This window comes from Gopherus flavomarginatus, chromosome 1, assembly GCF_025201925.1.
Source record: "Gopherus flavomarginatus isolate rGopFla2 chromosome 1, rGopFla2.mat.asm, whole genome shotgun sequence".
Taxonomy (NCBI): domain Eukaryota; kingdom Metazoa; phylum Chordata; order Testudines; family Testudinidae; genus Gopherus; species Gopherus flavomarginatus.
The window spans coordinates 236401617-236423211 of record NC_066617.1 but is presented as its reverse complement, the minus strand read 5'-3'; the positions used below and the strand labels follow the sequence as shown (position 1 = coordinate 236423211).

At 41.1% G+C, this 21595-nt stretch overlaps 1 protein-coding gene across 6 annotated transcripts in view; it reads left to right on the top strand.

Annotated features, from left to right (window-relative positions):
- SHROOM2 (shroom family member 2) overlaps nt 1-21595 on the top strand; it is a 206558-nt gene that overhangs the window by 61226 nt on the left and 123737 nt on the right. For 5 of the 6 annotated variants that reach the window (XM_050963270.1, XM_050963278.1, XM_050963286.1 and 2 more), the window contains one exon: nt 7594-7745. In XM_050963270.1, coding sequence (XP_050819227.1) covers nt 7594-7745 — 152 coding nt within the window. Of the gene's footprint in view, nt 1-7593; nt 7746-21595 lie in introns of those variants that run through there. The other variant, XM_050963317.1, reaches the window with a different exon arrangement.

Below are 21595 nucleotides of genomic sequence, written 5' to 3'. Positions count from 1 at the left end.
TGGGCCAGTGGTTAGGGCGCTAGCCTGGGACTTCAGAGACCTATCTTTGATTCCCTGCTGTGCCAGACTTCCTATGTGACCTTGGGCACTTAGTCTCTCTATATCTCAGATCTCTGTCTGTAAAATGGGGATAAGAGTATTTCCCTACCTCACAGGGGTGTTGTGAGGATATTGAAGACCAAGACAGTTGGATACTTAGGCCATGTCTACATCTAAAATTTTGCAGCGCTGGTTGTTACAGCTGTATTAGTACAGCTGTATAGGGCCAGCGCTGCAGAGTGGCCACACTTACAGCAACCAGCGCTGCAAGTGGTGTTAGATGTGGCCACACTGCAGCGCTGTTGGGCGGCTTCAAGGGGGGTTCGGGGAACGCGAGAGCAAACCGGGAAAGGAGACCAGCTTCACCGCGGTTTGCTCTCGCTTTCCCCGAACCACCCTGCAAACCGCAGGGAAGGAGACCTGCTTGCTCGGGGGTTCGGGGACCGAGAGAGCAAACCGGGAAAGGAGACCAGCTTCGCCGCGGTTTGCTCTCGCGTTCCCCGAACCACCCTGCAAACCGCAGGGAAGGAGACCTGCTTGCTCGGGGGTTCGGGGAACGCGAGAGCAAACCGGGAAAGGAGACCAGCTTGATTACCAGAGGCTTCCTCAGGTATGCTGGGATACCTGCTTATTCCACGGAGGTCAAGAAAAGCGCTGGTAAGTGTCTATACTTGATTACCAGCGCTGGATCACCAGCGCTGGATCCTCTACACCCGAGACAAAACGGGAGTACGGCCAGCGCTGCAAACAGGGAGTTGCAGCGCTGGTGGTGCCCTGCAGATGTGTACACCTCCTAAGTTGCAGCGCTGTAACTCCCTCACCAGCGCTGCAACTTTCTGATGTAGACAAGCCCTAAGTCAGTGCCATACAGGTACATAAATAGAATTTGTACAATGACGCTAATTTACCACAAACACGTCGTCTTCTGACCAACTTACTGTAATTTACACCACTACTAGTCTCTCCTGCATTTGACTTGTAGAATTCACTGGTAGATGTACCTACTTACTACCAAATATGGATGTAACCCATACTGCGTATTCATTGCATAACAGTGTGCAGAGTAACCGGATGTGGAATTTGTTATGGTATCGTTGCAGGCCTAATAAACGCATACTAAGCTTTAATTATAAAGGATTTTTTCTCCTCATTCTGCATTGCATTGAGTCAGTGTGTCACTGCTTCATTTTACTTGTCTATCTCCAGCTATTTCGTTTGATATTTTTTTTCTTTGATTAGCTGACCTTTTTACTGTCACTCTATACTATGAGTTTCTAATGGATTTTTACAGGTAATCAACATACCAGCCAACACAAAGCTATTTTTTGTTTGGGTGATAACGCATATTTTTATTCATGGGGTCACTGCTGATAAGAGAGTCCTGGTAAATGGGGCTACTTTCACTGTGTTTGTCTGTTTCACTCTCCCCTCCCCCAAAGAAAGGAATCTCCAAGGCCAAGAAGCTGATACAATGTTGTTCTAAACGAAACTAGATAATGTGTGACGCTGCACTTCCACATCCTGTATCCTGCTTGTTTATACAGGTGTTTCTACGGGAATGTGGGTATTTAAAGTTAGCCAATGAAAGCTGATAAAAAACAGCAAAGGGTCACATTGTAAGGACTCTTGCATCTCTGTCAAGCTTCATCAATTTAAATGTCTACGTGATCAACTTTTCCCTTTTCCCTTATGTGTTACTAACCTGGGATATAGGTTTGTGAGTATCCTTTGAATATGCAGTACACCTTACTGTGACTATTCCTTTGTGTGGAGTGGGATGAAGGTCTCCAAAGGAGAAGAAACACAAAGTACTTACCATCCTGTAACACACACACACGTTACCCACGCTTAGTTTGTTCCTTTGCCTGATGCTTTGTGAAATTAATTTGCAGCCTCTCCTTCCATAGGAACAGACAGTATATCAGAGTTCAGACAGTATTTTTAATGAGATAACTTTGAGAGAGTTTTCATACTCTCAACCCATACTTGATTCTCTATACTAAAGTTTTTTGGGTGACATTGCAGGAGATGCATTTTTGGAAGATATCTTTTTTTTTAAGTCTGTTGCCAGGACAATTTGCTCTTGATTATTTCCATTTGTCTCTTAAGCCTGGACAGCACACACAGTTTATACTGGCATTACTGTGTCAGTTAGGGTGTGATTATTTTTAGTTTTTTGGTTTTTTTACTCTATAGTGCTATATCAATACAGCCCTTAAGGTGGATACAGTTATACAGATATAAAGCACCTACCAGTATAGGAATAGCTAAAAGCACCTTTTACTGATATAATTGCATCCAAATTAAGAGGGTTTGATGTTAAGCCTTTTTTTTAATTTATAGCGAAGTATAGATACCAGTTGCCTTACCTGGCCTTCCTCTCTGTCTCACTGAAAAACTATTAAATTCCTGTAAATGGTTGAAGGTGGAGAAAGGGTTTTTTATAATAGGAGTCTGCATCTCTACCTGTTCTCATCTTGTTTCACCCTGCGTTGTGGCTGTTGGCTGATTGTAGACCGACATGACGTTAAATATTGCCATGTTTTTGTTGGCTACTCTTGCCAGATCCAATCTTATAGCCTCCCGCTGACTTATTTTTTAAGGCTTTCTTGTCCAATATTTATCTTGTTTGAAATTTAAATATGAATATCAAGCCCAATTTTATGTGTGTTTCGGGGGGGGGGGGAGGATTTAAAATTTGGATCCAAATACATAACATTTCATCATTTGTAAACTTTCTCCTGGGTTTGCTTGCCCCACTTGTCCTGTTCCTCTTCAAGGAAATCATCTTCCAAGTCTGACAAACACAAACTCATCTGTGCTGATGCTCAACTAATGATATGAACTGACAATGACAGTAATGCTGCTCATTCTTGTTCATTCCACTAAAAGAATCTATCAAAGTAGGGTAGTTGGTGGTGCAAATGAAATATACAGTTTAAATCCCTAAATGTATGAATGAAACAAATGGAGAGGACCTGCTCCCTGGCTTGGTTTTGGGCAGACTGTCAAAGTGACCTGAGTCAGATTCCTGTCTCTCTTCTAGTGCAAAACAAAAAGAAACACCATGTTCAGTACTGTGTGTAAATGAGAAATGGTTCCAGCCCCCTTTTGTCCCGATGTTCCTAGTATTTATCAGGATGTGTATTGAGAAACATTTTTTTGTGTGAATACAATTTTTGCATGTCTGTGTGTATTTGAGGTATGAGAAAAAATTGCACAATAGTTTGCACAAGGGCATTTGGCAGTACTGAAAGAGTTCTAAGTTTGTCTGTGGGGCAGGGTTGTAGTTCCAACAACAGTCTAATAGAGCGGAGAGTACATCTGGTATACAGATAATATGGTGAAAGTAATAAAATCAAAATTCACGAAGACAGGGAAATTAGAATGGCAATAGTAGGAGAAAAGAGGTATAATGTTTTTTGCAGATAGCTTCTCCTATGAATTTGTTAGTTAGTTTTACTTTGTGTTCAGTTGCTGGTAGAGCCTTTATCTTAGGAAGGTTTACTTTAGAGGCATGTTGGTTAAAAAGCAGTTTCTTAGTGTAATTAAAATGGATTGTATTTTTCCCCCTAGCAAATACTCATACTTGGACCAACAAATACATAATTGGGTGGAATTATGTGTTATTTATACACATATTCACTAATCTGTGTTCAAACCAGCAAGGGAAATTTATGCACGAATCCTTTTACGTGGGAGGATTGTTACTATATACGATTGTATATGTTTTATTCTTTTTATCTGCAACCAATTTAGAAGCAATATGTGAAGAGACCCACTTTCAGTATTTGTCGGGGGTGCTTCAGCTCAGTCTCGTTTTTCAGTTGTGATTAATGTTGTTTTGGACATGCCCATAAGTCTCTTTGGAAGGCTTATGCTATGTGGAATGTGCAGTTCCCCTGCTGTAATGAAAACTCAGAGGGGGTAACTGAATACTCTCTTCAGTCAGTGTATTTCCAGCTCGAAATAAAAACAAAGAGCTTTGCTGAGAACAATGAAAATTCCTTGAAACCCTAGGAGACGGAACTTAAAAAGTGACACTGTCAAGGTCGTAAGGCTCAGACCTTCAAATTGCTTATAACCCAGTGGCATGAAGTCTTTCCAGCCCTCAGGGCTGAACCAGTACCTTGCCAGGAGTTTAAGGGCCACAAGTAATTTACATGTAGATATGTTGCTTAAAACTCCAAACCACAATATATTATACATCTTAATGTTTATTCATCCTGGGTTGACCTCCATCCTCAACCCCATGGTCTAGTCATTCACCACTGCTTTTCATTGACATTTCCCCATGCTCTATGCTCCACCATGCTTCAGGCTTCAAAATGCATTTCATTTAAAGTTAATCCAGAAATGCAGTGAAACACTTAAAGGACTTGAGAGCACTTTTTGGGAGGGCCAAGATTCATGTGTCCCCGGGTGTTCATCCCCTCTCTTAGCTTTGATTGACTTGTGACTCTCTTCTATGGCTGCCTATAGCCACTATGTATTTCCATCTCTGACTCCTTGATCTCCTGACCTGTTTGCTTGTATGGAACTGTGCTTTCCATCTCTACTCCCTTGCTCTTCACTCCACCATACAACTGAAGTGGGATTTTAATTTTTTAGTGAACCCATGAGATTTGCGTAATACCCTGGTAGTTGTGAGCCATGGATTGTGCATTAATTGTAACTGGATGTGGAAACCTACCTGAATTGTAATGATCAGCATTTTTAAAAGACACGATTTGAAATCTACTTTACTATTATCAAGTAATTTAAAAAATAACCACTGTTTTAGAAAGGTCTGCACATACAAAATATTTAGTACATCATTTTTTACTTAGACATTTTTGAAGAGAGAAGGTGGGGTGAGGTATTTTATTGGACCAACTTCTGTTGGTGAAAGAGAGAACCTTTCGAGCTACACAGAGCTCTTCTTCAGGTCTAGGAAAAGTATTTAGTGTCACAGCTACATACAGGGTGGGTCAGATTGTTTAGCATAAGTAGTTAACACATCTCCTAAGGACCATTCAACAAGACAATCCTCATGTTAACTCTCATCATTCCAAGAAGTATTGCTTTATTTTATCATTTTACTTGCAACTGTATTGTTGAAGCATTGCTTTTTTTTTTTAACTTCAGTTTATAAACAAAGTCTCAAATACCCACTCCTGAATTGTATTGGATCCATATGCCTTCTTTGTTGAATGTATCGTGGCAGATAAGTTGTGAATACGTGTTTTGTTTTGTTTGTTTTTGTTTGTTTTTTACTAATTATGTAGTAAATAACTTGGCCTGCTTTTGAATACAGTAGAATGTAAAACATTGTTGTTTGTTTATGGTAATAATTATGATGTGCTAGGTGTTTTCCAGCGATTTTAAGAGAGTACAGGCCCTGTGAGAGGAGCTCACTATCTAAGAACTGGTAGACAAAATTATGGAATGAGGAACAGCTAGTATAGAATTTTTATACAAGTCGACTAGATTCTTTGTAGGAACACAGCAGGAGGAGGTTTTCAAGAGGGCTTTGAGTGTGGCCAGGTTAGGGGCCCTGCGGATGGACTCGAGACAATTGTACCATGCATAGGAGACAGTATGAAAGAAGGCTTGGGTATGATTGTGCAAGAAGCAGATGAGGCTGAGGAACACTGGAAGAGCAGAAGCAGTTTGAGTGGGGGAGGCATGACACAAAGCCTGACAAAGATGGATAAGCAGGGAGGGGGAGAATTTTATATAGAGCTTTGAAGGTGATGACAAGTGTTAAATCTGCTGTAATAGTGGATGGTGAACTAAAGGAGGGATGGATTCAATGAGGGAAATGACATGATCATGCAAGAAATAGGACTTTAGTGGCTGCATTTTGTATGGACTGAGGGGGAGGCCAGAGATGATGTGGTATTTTGAGTTGGGATATAAAGAGGACCTGAATGAAAGATTTAGCTTTGAGAAAGGAAAGAAAATGGCAGATCTAGGAGGAAGAAATGAGAAGATTTGGGTATGGTATATGAGCAGATGAGAGGGAAGAGTCAAAAATTATTCCTAGATTGTGGATTTGAGTGACCAGAGGGATGGTGGAGTGAGCATAAAAGAAGTTAAGGAAGCCAAGGGCCTGATTTGCAAAAGAGCTGAGCACCTACAACTACCATTGAAGCTAATGGGAGCTGCCAGTACTCAGCAAATCAAACTCTTGTTTTGTTTTTTAAGATTAACAACATCTATAGTTATTACTAGGTTTATCTCTTATGTGATGATGGAAATTGTCAAATACTAACTCTTCTTACTTTATCTGCCTGTCAATTAATCTGAATATTATGAATAGTTTGAGTAAAATGTGACCAGTAACATTTTCTGTAGTCCAGGAAGGGTGCTAGGAAAAGCAGTACATGCCTTCCATTGATGTACACCATGAATGGCCACCTTACCTGGGCATGTGACACATTCAGTCTTTCCTTACTAGTTCTCAGACCTCCCTCTCTCTTCCCGGCCAGAACTGCTGTGTAATTCCATCAAGCGTTGTAAAATCCTTGTTTTCTTAAAGGAAATACCTTCTTCCAACCCTAGAAATTAGTTAAGTTAGACATCGGATTCATTACAATAGTTCATATTTCCCAGATACAACTAGTTTCACAATATTTTGGTTACCACACCACGTCAAACATCTTTTGGGTGGAATGTGGTGGTGGTGATGGTGGTGGTATCAGCTAGTTCATCTGGAAATCTAGATTTTAAAGTGTTTGTCCAAGGCTCTTTTGTGCAAGCATAGTTAACTATATTGGCCACACACTGAACAGAGGTGAGGCTGTCAAACTCAAGATCACAGATACCCTTCGATTTCGCACCAAGGACACAGCTGTACTACAGGCATTACAGTGGCATAGCTACAGCTATGCTTCGGTAACGCCATAGTGTAGATGCTTCCTATGGCAGTGGAAGGGGTTTTTCCATTGCTGTAGGCAAGTCACTCCCTGAGCAGCAATAGCTAGGTCAATCGAAGAATTCTTTCAACCTAGATGCACCTACACTGGGGGTTAGGTCAGCGTAACTCCAGCGCTCAGAGGTGAGACTTTTTCAGGCCTCTGAGTGCTGTAGTTATGTGAAGAAAACTTTTCAGGCCCTAGATTTTTAGTGTTGCAGCCTTCTGCTCAGGTAGCCCTTCCTTCCTCTCTTTTCTCCCGCCTCGTCTATGCTTCAAACTTAGATTAACTTACTTACGTCACTACCACTGCTCGGGGAGGTAGATTACTTATCTTGATGATTAAAAACCGTTCCACTGCTGTAGGAAGTATCTGTGCTATACCGCTACAGCTGCATAGCTGCTGTAGGACCCGTAGTGTAGACACGTCCTCCCTCTCCCTCATAATGCTTATTTCTGTTTCATTACTTTAGCTCTAAATATTTTTAACAAGCAAATAATTCTTTTGCATTTTAACCACTTCAGTGTGTTATTAATTACCCAGTTATGTAGTACCAATAAACACAATGAATGTTTTTTACGTTTTATCATTAAAAAAAAAAGTAGTCGTTATTTGTTCTCAATCCTTTCGCTTTTTTTAATTGCTTTGTCTTCAGATTGAAGAAGGGAGCAAAGCTGCAGCTGTTGACAAGTTACTGGCTGGAGATGAAATTGTCAGCATCAATGACGTGGGCCTCTCTGGGTTCAGACAAGAGGCGATCTGTCTGGTGAAGGGATCTCACAAGACTCTAAAGCTTATAGTGAAAAGGTAAGCTCCTGACGGACAGCCCGGCTCTGCTTTTCAAAGGAAAAGGGCAGACTAAACCTGTTAGAGAGCAGCAGCAATGATTTGCTGTTTTACGTTTGTCTCTGCACGAGTCTTATAAGGTGGCATTCACATTTTTATGCACAAACATTATATGTTGCCTCTTGTTCCGAAGGAGCACAGAATCTTGGTGAGGCATTGTATGGGGGAGTGAAGGTCCAAGAGCTTTGGTGTGGTACAAACAGAATTATTTCACAGCTTCAGTCTCTACTTCAGGAAGAAGGGAAGGGAGATGGCAGGCTTGCCCTGGCATTGTGGCAATAATGACTCTGTTGGGTGCAATAGCTACATATGTGATTGTGAGGAATTAGTTTTGTGAGGAGCTGGACGGGAAACAGTTTTTTCATCCTGCAAGAATTTTAGAGATTTAATAAATATATATTTTCATCCTGAATCGAGATGAAAAGTCAAAATCTGAAAAAATTTGATGAATCAAAAATATGGAAAAAGAAATTCACTCAGTTCAATGGAAATGTTTCAATATTATCATTTTACTTATGTACTATACAATAGCTTACATTTTGAAACAGCTTATGTTGACCTTTAAAACGGACAAAAATGTTTTGAGAATTTCAGAAAAACATTGAAACAAGTTTCAAAATGGGAAATCTGTCAGAACTGATTCTTTCCTGCAAACAGTTTCAGATTTGATGACTCAACCTTTTTTGATGAGGGAAAAAATCTTGTCAAAAAATACATGATAAGCTCTTTAGTCATGTTCATTGCAGATGGTTGTGTTTTAGAAGTGAAAAGTGCATTCGTGTAGAGCCAAAGAGAGTATTGTGCTGATTGGGTGATACAGCACATCAATTTAGATTGGCTTGAATGTTAATGTTGCCTTAAATGGTGATCCTTAGTTTGTGGAGATAGCATTAATAGGAAATGAACATGAACAGCCTTTACTTTTAGCTTAAAAAGGGCTTTCTTGTGGGGATGGAAGAAATTAGCAGAGCTGCTGAATCTGTCACCCAAACAGATGGTGCAATAACTTACAATTCTATGAATAACAGGTTCAGGGAGTTCTACCAAAATTTGTACAACATCAGGACTAATAAATAATATATTGTCTGAACTATGATATGAATCATATTGGTCTCCATCAACTTGATCCTGCACTGGCTACTCTGCTGGAAAAGATTTCTCATTAGAGCAGTGCTGCTCAAACTATGGTTTGGGACCCCAAAGTGGGTTGCAACCCCATTTCAATGGGGATGCCAGGGCTGGCATTAGACTTGCTGGGGCTGGGGCCGAAATCTGAGCCCCACTGCTTAGGGCCAGATCCCAAAGGCATCAGCCCTGGGTGGTGGGGCCAGGGTCGGCTCCAGGCACCAGCTCAACAAGCAGCTGCTTGGGGTGGCCAACGAAGAGGGGTGGCACGTCCGGCTCTTCGGCAGCAATTTGGTGGCAGGTCCCTCCCTCCCTCCTTTTTTTTTTTTCGCTGCTTGGGGTGGCAAAAACCGTGGAGCTGGCCCTGAGTGGGGCTCAGGTTACAGGTGGGGCAGTGGGGCTTTGATTTTGGCCCCCAGGTGGGGCGGTGAGGCTCAGGAAGGCTCAGGCTTCAGTCCCCCTTCCTGGGGTCGTGTGGTAATTTTTCTTCTCAGAAAGGGGTTGCGATGCAATGAAGTTTGAGAGTCCCTGCATTACAGTGTATTGCGTCAACCACCTGTGCTCTAGATCAGCGGTTCTAAACGGGGGGTCTGAATCTCCGAGCCCTGGTGCTCCCCGTGGGGCAGAAGTTCTGAGCCCATGGGCAGTGTTGGGGACATAAAGGGCATTGCGCCCCCAGCAAACTGCAGCGCAAGAGCACAGCAGTCCTGGGGGCAGCGCCACACCTCACCCCCCATCTCCTCTTCCCACCACCTGACCAGGTTGGAGGCGGGGAGCCAGAGTCGGGCAGTGCGGGGCAGCTGCTGCTCTGACTGGTGCCATGGAGCAGGCAGTGGCAGCGTTTCCTGCTCTCCTGCTGGTGCCCCAGGTTGAAGATGCTCCTCTGCTCCCAGCCCCCTTTGCTCCCTCAGAGGCAGCTGATAAGAGCCCTCCGGGTGGGGAAACCCAGCTCTGTGTCTGGCAGACCCCTCCGGGAACAGGGACCGCAGGGGAGTCCTTCCAGCACACAGCCCCTAATTCCTCTCTCCTTACACCCTGAGCAACCCCCCTGCCCACACACAGCCCCTAGCCTCCCCGTTCCCTGCACCCACAGCCCCCTCCCCCGTGTGTGCACATAGCCCCAGCTACCCCATCCCTGCAATTTGAGCTATCCATTGTCTGCACACAGCCCCTGGCTACCCACCTTCCTGCACCCTAAGCTATTTTCAAACTTTTGTAGCTAAGTCCCCTACCTTTGAGTTATAATTTTTGGTTGCTGAGGTGAGTCATGGGGTGGAGGTGGCACTCACTCCCTGGACCCTGCCATCTGGAGGTGGCTCTAGCCTCGCTGGCTCCTGCCCCCACAAAATAGAAGTCAAACTACACCTATGCCCATGGCCCCTGCCAGAGACCCCCACCCCTACCCTGCTGGGTCCTGGAGTTTTTATAACATGTCGAGGAGGGTCTCAGAGAGGAAAAGGTCGAGAACCCCTGCTTTAGGTAGATGGTCTGCTTATTTGGTATGCATAAAATCTGTAAAGACAGCACAGCATAACTATTGTGTATCATTTTCTGCTCTGTCTAAAGCTTCCATAAATTTCTAGACACATTAAATATTGTGATTATTAACCTACTGTGCAGAATCTATGCGAGTTCTGATCTGTCTGGGAAACTAGTAGGAGGTTTTTTGTTGAAACATCCTAACATAGGCATAGCTACACCATTAACATGATGTTGGGGTGAATAGAGACAGGTCACCCCTCTCATAGAGGCAACTCCTGTCTCCTCCCCTGAGGTGTTGGAGGTTTCTTTTTGGAGCCAATAAATCACATATTCACTGGTTAGGGATTTGCACTTGAATGCACAGGAGATGCACATGCCTTACAAGCTATACAGGCCAGTCCCTAGGTACACCCTGCATATGATTGTGTAGCAGACAAGGCTGTAGGCAATCCGTTTCCATCCCTTTTTCTCCTTTCCCTTCCCCACTTCCATCACATGCAAGCAACATGGATAGTACTTTATCCATGAGGCTGAATGAAGTAGCAGCCGTGGAGTGACTGGGGAGGGGAAAAGTATACTTCAGCTCCTGAAGAACTCCCCAGATCACAGCCTGGCTGATCATTTGGAGCCAGGATTTGTCCCCTTACCCCGTTCACATCTGAATCGTTTCAGGGTGTCTGCATTTTCAGGAAGGCAATAAATACCGTGTTCTTTGTTCACATTCTGTGTGTTTGGAAGGTTATTTTCACAGCCATAGAGCTAGAAACACGTCTTTTAAAATGAAAGTTGAAAGTATGCAGATATCTATAAATCCTCATTGCATGCTTTTTATCAAAGGGTTCAAAATAGTCGGGTGGTGTTTTTTATTGTAAATTAAGGCAAAGTTTTCAGACACGTTCTGCTTTCTCTTATCCTATCCTCATCTCTTTTGGGGAGGGAATGGCTACACAATGCCTGGACTTGATCAGTGAAAGAAAAAAATACTTTCTTTATCTGCAAATTATATTTCACTGATTTAGTTTGGTAAACACTGACCCACCAAGAGCATCTTTGTATTGTTGACTGTTTCTGTTTGTTTGCTATGTATCCTTTGTCAAGCAATAGTAACCTTTCCCTAGAGTATTAGTTTCTAATACTCTGTTTTCTCTGAGTGTCAAAATGACTATTTATTTTAAGCAAACAACTAATGTACTATGTGAACTTTCAATTCAGCAACCAAGTACAGTGTTGGGTCACATTTGTCTCTGTTTAATAATTATATTTGTTCCTAATATCTTTGGGAGTTATCTTGGTGGAGAAGCTGGAAGGCTAAAATCTGGATTTACATCAGATTTTTTCCTTTGCTTGTTTATTGTGTGTTGTCAAAGGGTAACTCTTTCTGCAAGGATTAGAGTGAATCAAGGCAGAAAATAGCTTTTTAAAATTTTCATATACAAAAACCTTTTTCTAAAATTATATTCCTTTGAAATATAAAATAAGTTCTGTTGATGAAAGTGGGACCAGGCCAGAGAGCATTTGGTCTCTTTGCCATTTCTGAGCAGTTCACACATTTGAAACTATTCCATCCAAGTCTTATGCTTTCATCCTTCACTTCTTTTCCTTATGCAGTAATTCCCAGCATATCTAATATCTAAGTACTTTGGGACCTAGCAAGCTGTGCATTTTAAAAGTCCAAATCTTGGCGGACTTAGATGGAGCCAAGGTTTGAGTGAAAAAGTTTTGCTGTGATATTCAACAGCCTTCATTCACAATCCTGATAAATAATTTTAGTTGTCCTCACGCCAGGTATAGTTGTCATTTTGCTACTGTGGGTTAGTAATGTCAATTAGCTATCATAGAATTATCTATTCTGCCACTGGTCTTTAAATAGTGAAATGTCTGAATAGTTTATGCAAAAGAAAGTTGGTGTTATCCAAACAAAACTCTGTTTTGATACAGAATTCTGGCACTAGTCTGCAGGCCATCAACATGTTACTCTTGTTTGTTGATTTCTCTTTTGGAAATGCAGCAGGGTTGAGAGCTAGAAGTAGATAAATCAGCTACAAATATTTGCCACCGTTGAGCCAGTCCCATAGTACAGTAATGTTTGAAAGTAGTTTACAAACATTAATGATTGAACAACTGCAATGTTCTTTTGGTTTTGGTTGAATAAGGACCCGGGAGGATACATGTTGCTTAATCAAGTGGGTTTGTTGAAACAAAAAAATATTAATTATGTGCTAGTTATTCAGTGTTACTGTGAATCACTTCTTGTGTTGGTGCCTTTTTTGGAGAACTGGAGAAGAAAATAAAGCACATATTTCTTACAGGAACTGTTTGATTTCTCTTGGTAAACACGTACCCAGTAGTTTGTGTATACACACATGATTAAAATAGCTCAGTACCAATGGTACTAAATAAGGGAGTGTGGGTGTATCTGTATATAATAAAATGTGCGCGCACAATGTTTAAATGTTATTTCCCTAAATACCATTCTGGTTAGGGGTTTATGACACATGCTGTCATTCAGTATGTGTCAGAAATTTTTTTTTAATGCTCTGAATAATTGTTTTCATTACAAAGTGTTGAGATTACTATTATAATAACAATAAATTGTCAAATAACTATAGTTTGTAAATCATATTCTCCCAGTTGGACTCTGGTGTTTTTTATCCCCTGTCGGGGAGGGGAACTATAGTGTGACCTCTTAAAAAATGCTTTGAAACTTACTTAAGTGGGGCTGAAATACCACCCTGCAACTACACCCCGTATGTCTCATGTCCTTCAGTATCCATCCTGTATCCCACGTCCCTATGCACACAAACGTATACATTGTGTATACGTGGGTATCCATCCCATCCTTCCCCTCCTCTCTGTTCCCTAGGAACCTGCATCCCCTTTCTCTCCTGACCATGAGCTAGATCCAGGGGTAGGAGGAGAAAGGATCTCTCCTTGGATCTCTTTAAACACAGTTCCCACATACTGTCACTCAGGTTAATGAGGGTAAGGATGGGTGCGAAACTTTTCTCTGTTCCTGTGACCACTTTCCCTGATCACCTCTGATTGGCTCTTGGAACTATCAACAGAATATCTGAAGCTGTGGAAAAGGAAACAGAAGCTGACACAGGCATCCCTGCCCTGCAGTGACTTATGGTGACAGGAGGCTGAGACTGCCACGTAATTCAACCAGCTGCCCAGGACTTTGGCCAGAATTGCAGATAACTGAGACTGGCTTTAAAACCCTAGAGTAGTACTGGCATGTATGAAGGTGACATTTTTTCCCTTGAAAGTATTGTTTGTGTTGATGACTCTTTAAATTGTAAAAACACAAAATATGCTCAGAACATTGATCAATCTTATTTCTCTAAATCAGAAGACAGAAAGCTGAATGTGCTTTAAAATTTTATCTAAGTGCACCCCGACTGGTAGGATTTTGTTTTAGATGTATCTTAATTTCCTAAAAGGAAAGAGACCAGTCTGAAAAGAACAAAATATAATCTGAATTGTATATACTCATGAGGAAATTTAGAGTTTTCTTTATTTGCATGTCACTTTGTTCACGGAGCCATCCTTTAATTGTGGCATAGCAGTGACAGAGCATATATGTATGTACAGAGGGTTTCCCACATTCCACAATATGCGGTACAGTCTGCATCACCTAACATTTTAAGAAGAGGCACAAAAGGTCTAGAGAATATTCATAGCTATGATATTTTAAGTCAGTATCACCCAAACAGTTACTCCATGGTATTGTAGAGTATTTCCCTATAAACCAACTTTATTCACGGAGAGGTAAATATTAGTAGAAGCAAGATATAAGGTCATTTTGGCATTAAATTAAACCCATGTTTTCTTGACGCTTGGCTCATTCACATGACAAGCAAAAATAAATCACAACAGTTACTCTCCCCCTTGTTGCCCTGTAAGCATTCATTCCCCTGTACTGGAACACATCTGTAGTGTGGACTGACCAAGAAAAGTTATGCTTATTCGTGGCATTTTCAGCCAGGTTTTTGGAGTAGCTCAAAAAACAGAGTTTATCATCTACCATCCCGTTTTCTCCTTCCACTTTCCCCTTTTCCCAATCCCATTGTTTTCACTTCACAGCCATTCATAGGCTTGCATGCAGCATTCCTTACTTTAATAGGTGAGCACACACATAACCACTCATATTAATTTGTGAAAAAGTGGTTATGGTAGGATGTTTATGTATTATCTTGGAGTGTGAACATTTCCTCTTATGAAGGGATGGCTACATGGAGCACTTGGTACAGGTGAACAGTTCTAGGCTCAGATCCTTCAGACTGGTTGAGCTGTGTTTGAAAGAAGGTTACTGGGAATGGTTGGGCAAAGGGTGAAGCCACCTGTACTTTTCCAGGGACTAGGGCTGGGTATGCCCACACCTCTATTCAGCTGATGGGGATAATGTTGATGGAGGCTTTACTCCAACTTGGAGTCAAGGTAGCTTGCATTGGTTGATAACTAGAGAATTACTGATTTAAAGCAAAGGTGTTTGCAGGTATGAATGTATTTCACAGTCATGTTAGGGTGTGTCCACTGAATCTCTTTGATGTAGACAGGACAGGAGTCCAGCGCCCTTTCTTTTCATTTGCTTGTTTCCCCCTTTAGCCTATTACATTGCTATGTACTATAACATTACGTAGAGGCACTGATTTTGTTTATAAATTAACATCTAGAGCAAATATATTTTTCTTTATTATTATTCTAGCATATGTAGACTGACTTCTGAGAAGGCGGGAAGAGAATTGTTGGAATCATTAAGGGGAGATGTATAAGCTGTGTATTTGAAAGGAAATCGTCAAGGCTAACAATGTCCATTTTTAAATCACAGAAGTTCATGTTAATTAATTGATTGGGAAAAAGGGGCATTAGAAGAAAAATAACTTCCCTGGGGTGACACATGTATGTTCAAACAATGGACATGTAATGGGCCTCCCCACAATTTGTAGCTAGTGAGGATTGTTCCCCCATCTGCCTAACCATTGGGCTGCTCATTTTATTTTCTCAAGAACAGAGTAGTGGCATCTCAGTATTCTTGACTATGAAGGATTCTGTTGAGACACTTACCACTATTTTCCCACCTCGGCTGTCTGGGGTTTTTTAGTTCAGCTGTATTTTTTTTAAAGATGTTTTCTGATTTTACTTTCTCTGCACTGTTTTTGGCCCTCACAAGTTCGTTCTGATTGTGGTGTGGCCATTGATGTTCCATGATAGGTCACCACGGCTGCCTCCTGGTTCCGTTCCAGGAATCTGCTCAGCTTTGGGCCTTTGTTTTCAGTGATACATGAATAAAGTCTGCAGGGTGACTGGTTAGCACCACTTCCATGAATTGATCTTGAATTATTATTATTATGCCTAGTTTCCGAGAAGGGATAATGATTTGGTACTTTGAACTTTTTGTGTGCTTTTGTTTAAAAACATGGTTTGATTGTGGAAACCCTCTCATATGTCATTGATGTTTTAGCTACTGTAGTTAAAAAGCAGTGGCTTTTTAATTCCAGCTTCCTAGCTTTTGAAGGTCAAAAGGGACCATTATGATCATCTAGTCTGATGTGTATAACACAGGCCATAGCATTTCAGCAGGTGAACTGCATTAGGGTGGTGTTTTGTGGGGCGCTTTGAGCAATGCGCAGAAACTGCTCTCTGGGAAAGGCCTGAGATCAGAATCGTATACTCCTACTCAACAGGAGTCTTGTGGAAAAGACTCTCTCAGCAATTAATTTAATAGGTAATGTGGGAGCTGTGAAATGATTCTTTTCCTCCTTATCCAGCTGGTATTTTGCAACAAGTTGATTAAACTGAAACATAGCAGTCTTAGAGTTTAAGGCCAAAAGGAGCCACCAGGTCATCTAGTCTGAGCTCCTGTAGATCACAGGTCACCAACGCCGCATAGCACCTGCACATTAAACCCAACAACATAAATTAGACCCAAAGTAGTACAGCCCATGGGAGACTAGACTATTATGTGCCAGAAGCAGAAAACAAGAGGGAACCAAGATGCACCAGTGCTCAACGCCCCCACAATGGCAGGGAGACAATTGAAAATACACCTGGATAATCCTGGTAAATGACCTGCACCCACATGCTGCAAAGGAAGACAAAAAGCCTACATGGTCGCTGCCAATCTGACCTGGGAGAAAATTCCTCCCTGCCCCCACATATAGCAATCAGATAGAGCCTGAGCATGTGAGCCAGCACCAGCCAGCCAAGCACCTCAGAGAGAGAATGCTCGGTGCCACCTCAGAACTCTGCCTTCCTCATTCCATCTCGAGCCGTGGCCATCCCTAATGCTTCACAGGAAGGAGATTTAAAAAGAAAACAACCAACCAGAAGACCATGTGGCGTGTGGGGGGAGAATCCTTTCCTGACCCTTGCAGGTGCCTAGCTGTAACCCTGAAGCATGAGCTTTTAAGAACATAAAACACAAACCAGAATTGAGCCCCAGGATTGTTAAGCACTGTCTCCTACCATCATAAGCAACTCTATCATGCAGTCACTCTCACACATTTGTCCTGCTCTCTGCTAAAACTAATTAAGTGAGTTCAGTCTGGCCGAAAGGAAGAGTTCCTATCTGAGGACCTTGAAACCATGTCTAGCACTGAGGAGTGGGCAAAATATAATTGCCTGGGTCAGACCAGGTTGACATCCTTTCTAACCCCGACCCCCCTGACCCCGCAAAAAAAACACTTTAATGACTATAAGTGAAAAATGTGGAGGGAGAGGGAAGTATCTGAAGCAGCCACACCCCTCATCTGTCTTTCATCATACTACAGGTCTACAAAATTACCAACAATACTTACAATAGCAATGTTCCATGGTGGTCTCCCATCTAAATTATATCCTTGTCTGACCTTGTGTAACTTCTGACAGATAATGAGATCACAGCACCAGACAGTGCAACTGTATATGCTCACTGATGCTTTACACTTCCCCCATTCACATGCCAATCAGTTTAGATTCTCTCTTTGTAATTTAGCTGCAAAGCCATATCAATGTACCTAATGATTGTATACATTTGTGTGTGTGTGTGTACAAGCAAAAAGCTAAAAGTCTCCCAAATATTCTGTTTTACTGTAGATGTTGAATATGGCCCTTTAGAAAAGGGAGGCAAATTGGTCAAGAGACTAAGGCCAAAATTGCGCCTAAACCTTTGAAAAATTTTGGCCTTAGTCTCTTGACCAATTGTGTCCTCTAAGGTCCATATTAGGAGTGGTCAAATATGGTAACTTTTTAAAATTGAATCTGTGGGAAAAGGAATATTTTTTTCATTCATTCAAGTTTTGCATAAAATGTTGGGTGGTACTCTTTTCTGTTTCCCTGCCTTCCTTTTTCCTCCCATCAGCCCTCTTTTCTTTTTCCATTTTACCATTAAGTGTGCGCACGGAGAGGAAATGAAAAAAACAACTGCAACATTTTTTGGGAACAGCTTTGACTGAAAAATTTTTCTTGAAAATTTTCCATTTTCTTTAAAAAAAAAAAAAAAAAGGCCATGTTTTCAATGAATATTTTTTTACTAGCTCTAGTTCATCTACAGCATGAAATACATTGACTTGATTTTTCAAAGATTTTGGGTCCTAAAAGCTCCCACTGACTTCAGATGTTCAGTTTCTTTGACAATCAGGCCACTTATTTTGGTGCCTAAAAATAGATCTAGGACCCTGAGTTTGGGACTCCCATTTTTGAAAACTTCAGTTGGATTTTGTGAAATTTCAAGCCATTTTGAGCGAATTAAGATATAATGTAATAATAATATGAACAGAAGGATTTGAAATTGACAATGTTTTTATCCTGAGCAAAGAACACAGAATAACTTTTCTTCAAGCAGCATTCCTTTTTGAGTAACTTCTAGCTGCGATGCTGAGCCTAGCAATGAGTACATCAGTCACTTAAGTCAGCCCAGAAGTTCGTCTTATTGTAAATATGCCTCTTTCCTCATTTTTCTCAAGTGAAATCACTGATTTTGAAACCTTTATGTAAAACATTTCTTCATAAAACTGGAGGAAGTGACATACTGGACTTGATAGAACTGGAAAAACATATCCACTAACTAACAAGAGAGTAAGTAGCTTTCTTTTCAGGTGTAAGATTATCTGTACATTTGGAGTAATTGCTTCTGTGCATGTTCTATGTTTTTCCACTGTTAATTGATTGGAGTTGCTTTCATGCACTTGCATATTCATTATATACACTAGTCTGGTACGTGTACTTGCATTCAGGCGTGAACCAATACATCTCTTTCATCTTAAAAACTCATTATAATGAATGACAATTTATGTGAGGTGTTATTCTGAAGATTAAATGACAGAGTATGCTGAAAACATGAATTGATCAAATATTTCCCTGTAGAGAAGACTTCCATGTGGATGGCAGAAACTTCGTAATAAGGGAGGTTATATTAATAGTAACAATTTAGAGCTTACGTATTGCACTTCTAATTTGAAGTACTTTGCAACCATTGAGCTTTTCAACACCCTTCTGAGCTACACAAATTCCATATCCATTTTCAAGGTGGGTGAACTTAGGCACAGAAAGTTAAGGAATGACTCAGTGACAGAGCTGAGGCAAGTACCCTGCAGTTCTGGTTCCCTACGGATACATGACACCTCAGTTAGCTCCTAAATGGCAAATACGTGAGTACTGACACTGAAGCACTCTTCCTTCACTGGCTCGCCTGTGTAGTGCTGTAGGCAGGCCATTGCTCAAGCTGGTTTGGAAATGCTTTACATCTGCATGGAGATGGCTAGAATTTGGAATGCAGCTGATAATGAAATACAGTTCATTTGGGGCGGCTGTAAACCAACAAACCTGTTGTTCCAGCCACTCCAGACACTCAACACACCCACTGTCTCTCTCGCGCAATTATAAACAGGCAGGCAAACTAATCAAGTTATTCGTCTGACAGGCTGGGAGGGAAGAAAGCAAGGGAGATTTTGTTTTGAAATACTTGGGAGATTCTCCAATATTTTGATCAGGAGAGCTGTCTAAGTGGCTAGATACATAGCTTTTGGTAAAGGCCTAAAAAACTGTCAGAACTGTATAAATTAAATGCTTCCATGCTGGCTTTTTCAACTAATGAAAGGAATCTTTTTTTGCAGACATCTTAAAAGTCTACATTTTCTTTTAGTGGGATTTGAGAGGCCTGAATTCTATTCTTGGCTTAGTCACTAAGACACAGACCTGCTGTGTGTCTTTGGGGAAATCACTTCATTTCTCTGCCTCCATTTTCTCTCCCATCCTTTGTCTATTTAGAATGGAAACTCTTTAGAACAGGGTATGTGTCTGTCCTGTGCCTAGTACAGCAGGGCCCTGATCCTTGTTGGGTCCTCTAGGCACTACCCTAATACAGAAAATAAATAGCAATACTTTGAAATACCAGATGTGATTATGTGGTTTACTGTTTTTGTACTGTTACATGCCTCAGTATTTTAGGGTTAATATTTAGATTTCGAAGAATGCTGTACCGCAGCAGAGTTTGTACCAATGCAGTGGTGGTTCACATATGTTCTTTTGTTTTGTCTAACTCTATTTGACACAGAAAAAAATCATAAAAAGAGCATTATTTGTTCTTTATTTCTCAAAAAATGTTTAATGAAGTCTGAGTATATCTGCACTGACCAGAAAATCCCATGGTGCCAAAATTTGGATCCCGGGTCAGTTGGGGAGTGGAGCTGTTCTTGCTCGGGCTGGAACCAGGACTGTGAAACATAGTGAGGGGTTAGGCGCCAACCCAAGCGTGAATATCTACACTGCTGTTTTTAGCTCTGCATCCCGAGCTGCACAAGCCCAAGTCAGTTGACCAGGGCTCTGAGACTTGATGCTGCGAGTTTTTCTTTGCAGTGTAGACATATCCTTTTTTCTCTCTCCTCATTATAGTGTATCACTACCTTCTTTGGACTTGTAATGCAACATTTGCATTTCTTTCCACACAAGCAAATTAGTTGTGAACAGAGCTAGAGGAAAAGTGCTAAGTAGGTTTTGAGAGATGTGGAGGAGAAATGGAAAGTGCAGATATTGAGGGCTTTGCTGCTCCCTCTTCTGTCCCCTCTCCTTTTTCCTTTATTCATTTAGCCACTGAAAAGGGAGGGGAAAAGGAGAAGAGGCGGGAAAACCGAAACATGAAAAACATTTTTTTCACTTTTGTAAAAATAAAAATAATAATTGGAAACTTTCAAACCCCCAATATGTTCATTTTTTAAATAGACCCTTCTTTTAAAAAACCTTAAATCACGTTTTTTGACTAGCTCTAACAGCAGAGTTAAAACAAACACAAATTTTGTGTGACCTCCTAAGACCTAAAATCATCCCAGACTAGGTAACTTGTAACTTTTATTTGCAATTTATATTGTGACTCCCAGAAATACTGTAGCATTTTATGTAAAGATATATCTGTACAGAAAGCAGAGATTTGCACTGTTGTATGCTAGCACAAATCAAAACTTTCCTTGCTCATCCTTGTTGTTTATACTAATATAGTTATGTGAGTGGCTAACCATCTCTGTTGATGTAGACGAGGCCTGAAGTATTACAAAACATCAGAGCCAGTTTATCTGCACTGAGATTAAAAATTAATATTTCATTTATATACAGTGAGTTTCTAAACACTCAGTTAAAAGTAATACTTTCACAGCATAGAGAAATGAAACTATTCATTTTTAATAGATTAATGGAAAATAATTCCAGTCCCACATATGCTGTGCTGTTGCAAATGGAGGCTATTTCAATCCCACCTCTAATTTTCTGCCTAATATGAAAAGTCATTGTTGACGCCAGAAGAGAGTAGCATTGTGGTTTTGACGGAAAAAACAACACAGCAGCTATTCATTTACAATACTATTTTAAAATAGTACTCACTGACGATGTTGTCTCGAGAGCATTTGTTTAAATTTGCATTACTGAACTTCTTGTTTTGAAGATAAAACCTTTGTGTTTCCCACTGTCTGGGGAATGTTTGTGATCCTTGTTTTCACAAGGTCCATAAATGTTGCAGCCATATCATCTTTGGCAGTGATCTCTTAAACTATTCAGGGTGAGGCCAGGTTACTCCTTAGATGTCACGCTCCAATCCAGAAAAACAACAAGGAGTCCGGTGGCACCTTAAAGACTTAGGCCTTGGTTACACTTGGAGGTCTGCAGCGCTGGGAATTACAGCTGTCTTCGTACAGCTGTGTAGGGAAAGCGCTGGAGTGTGGCCACACTGACAGCTA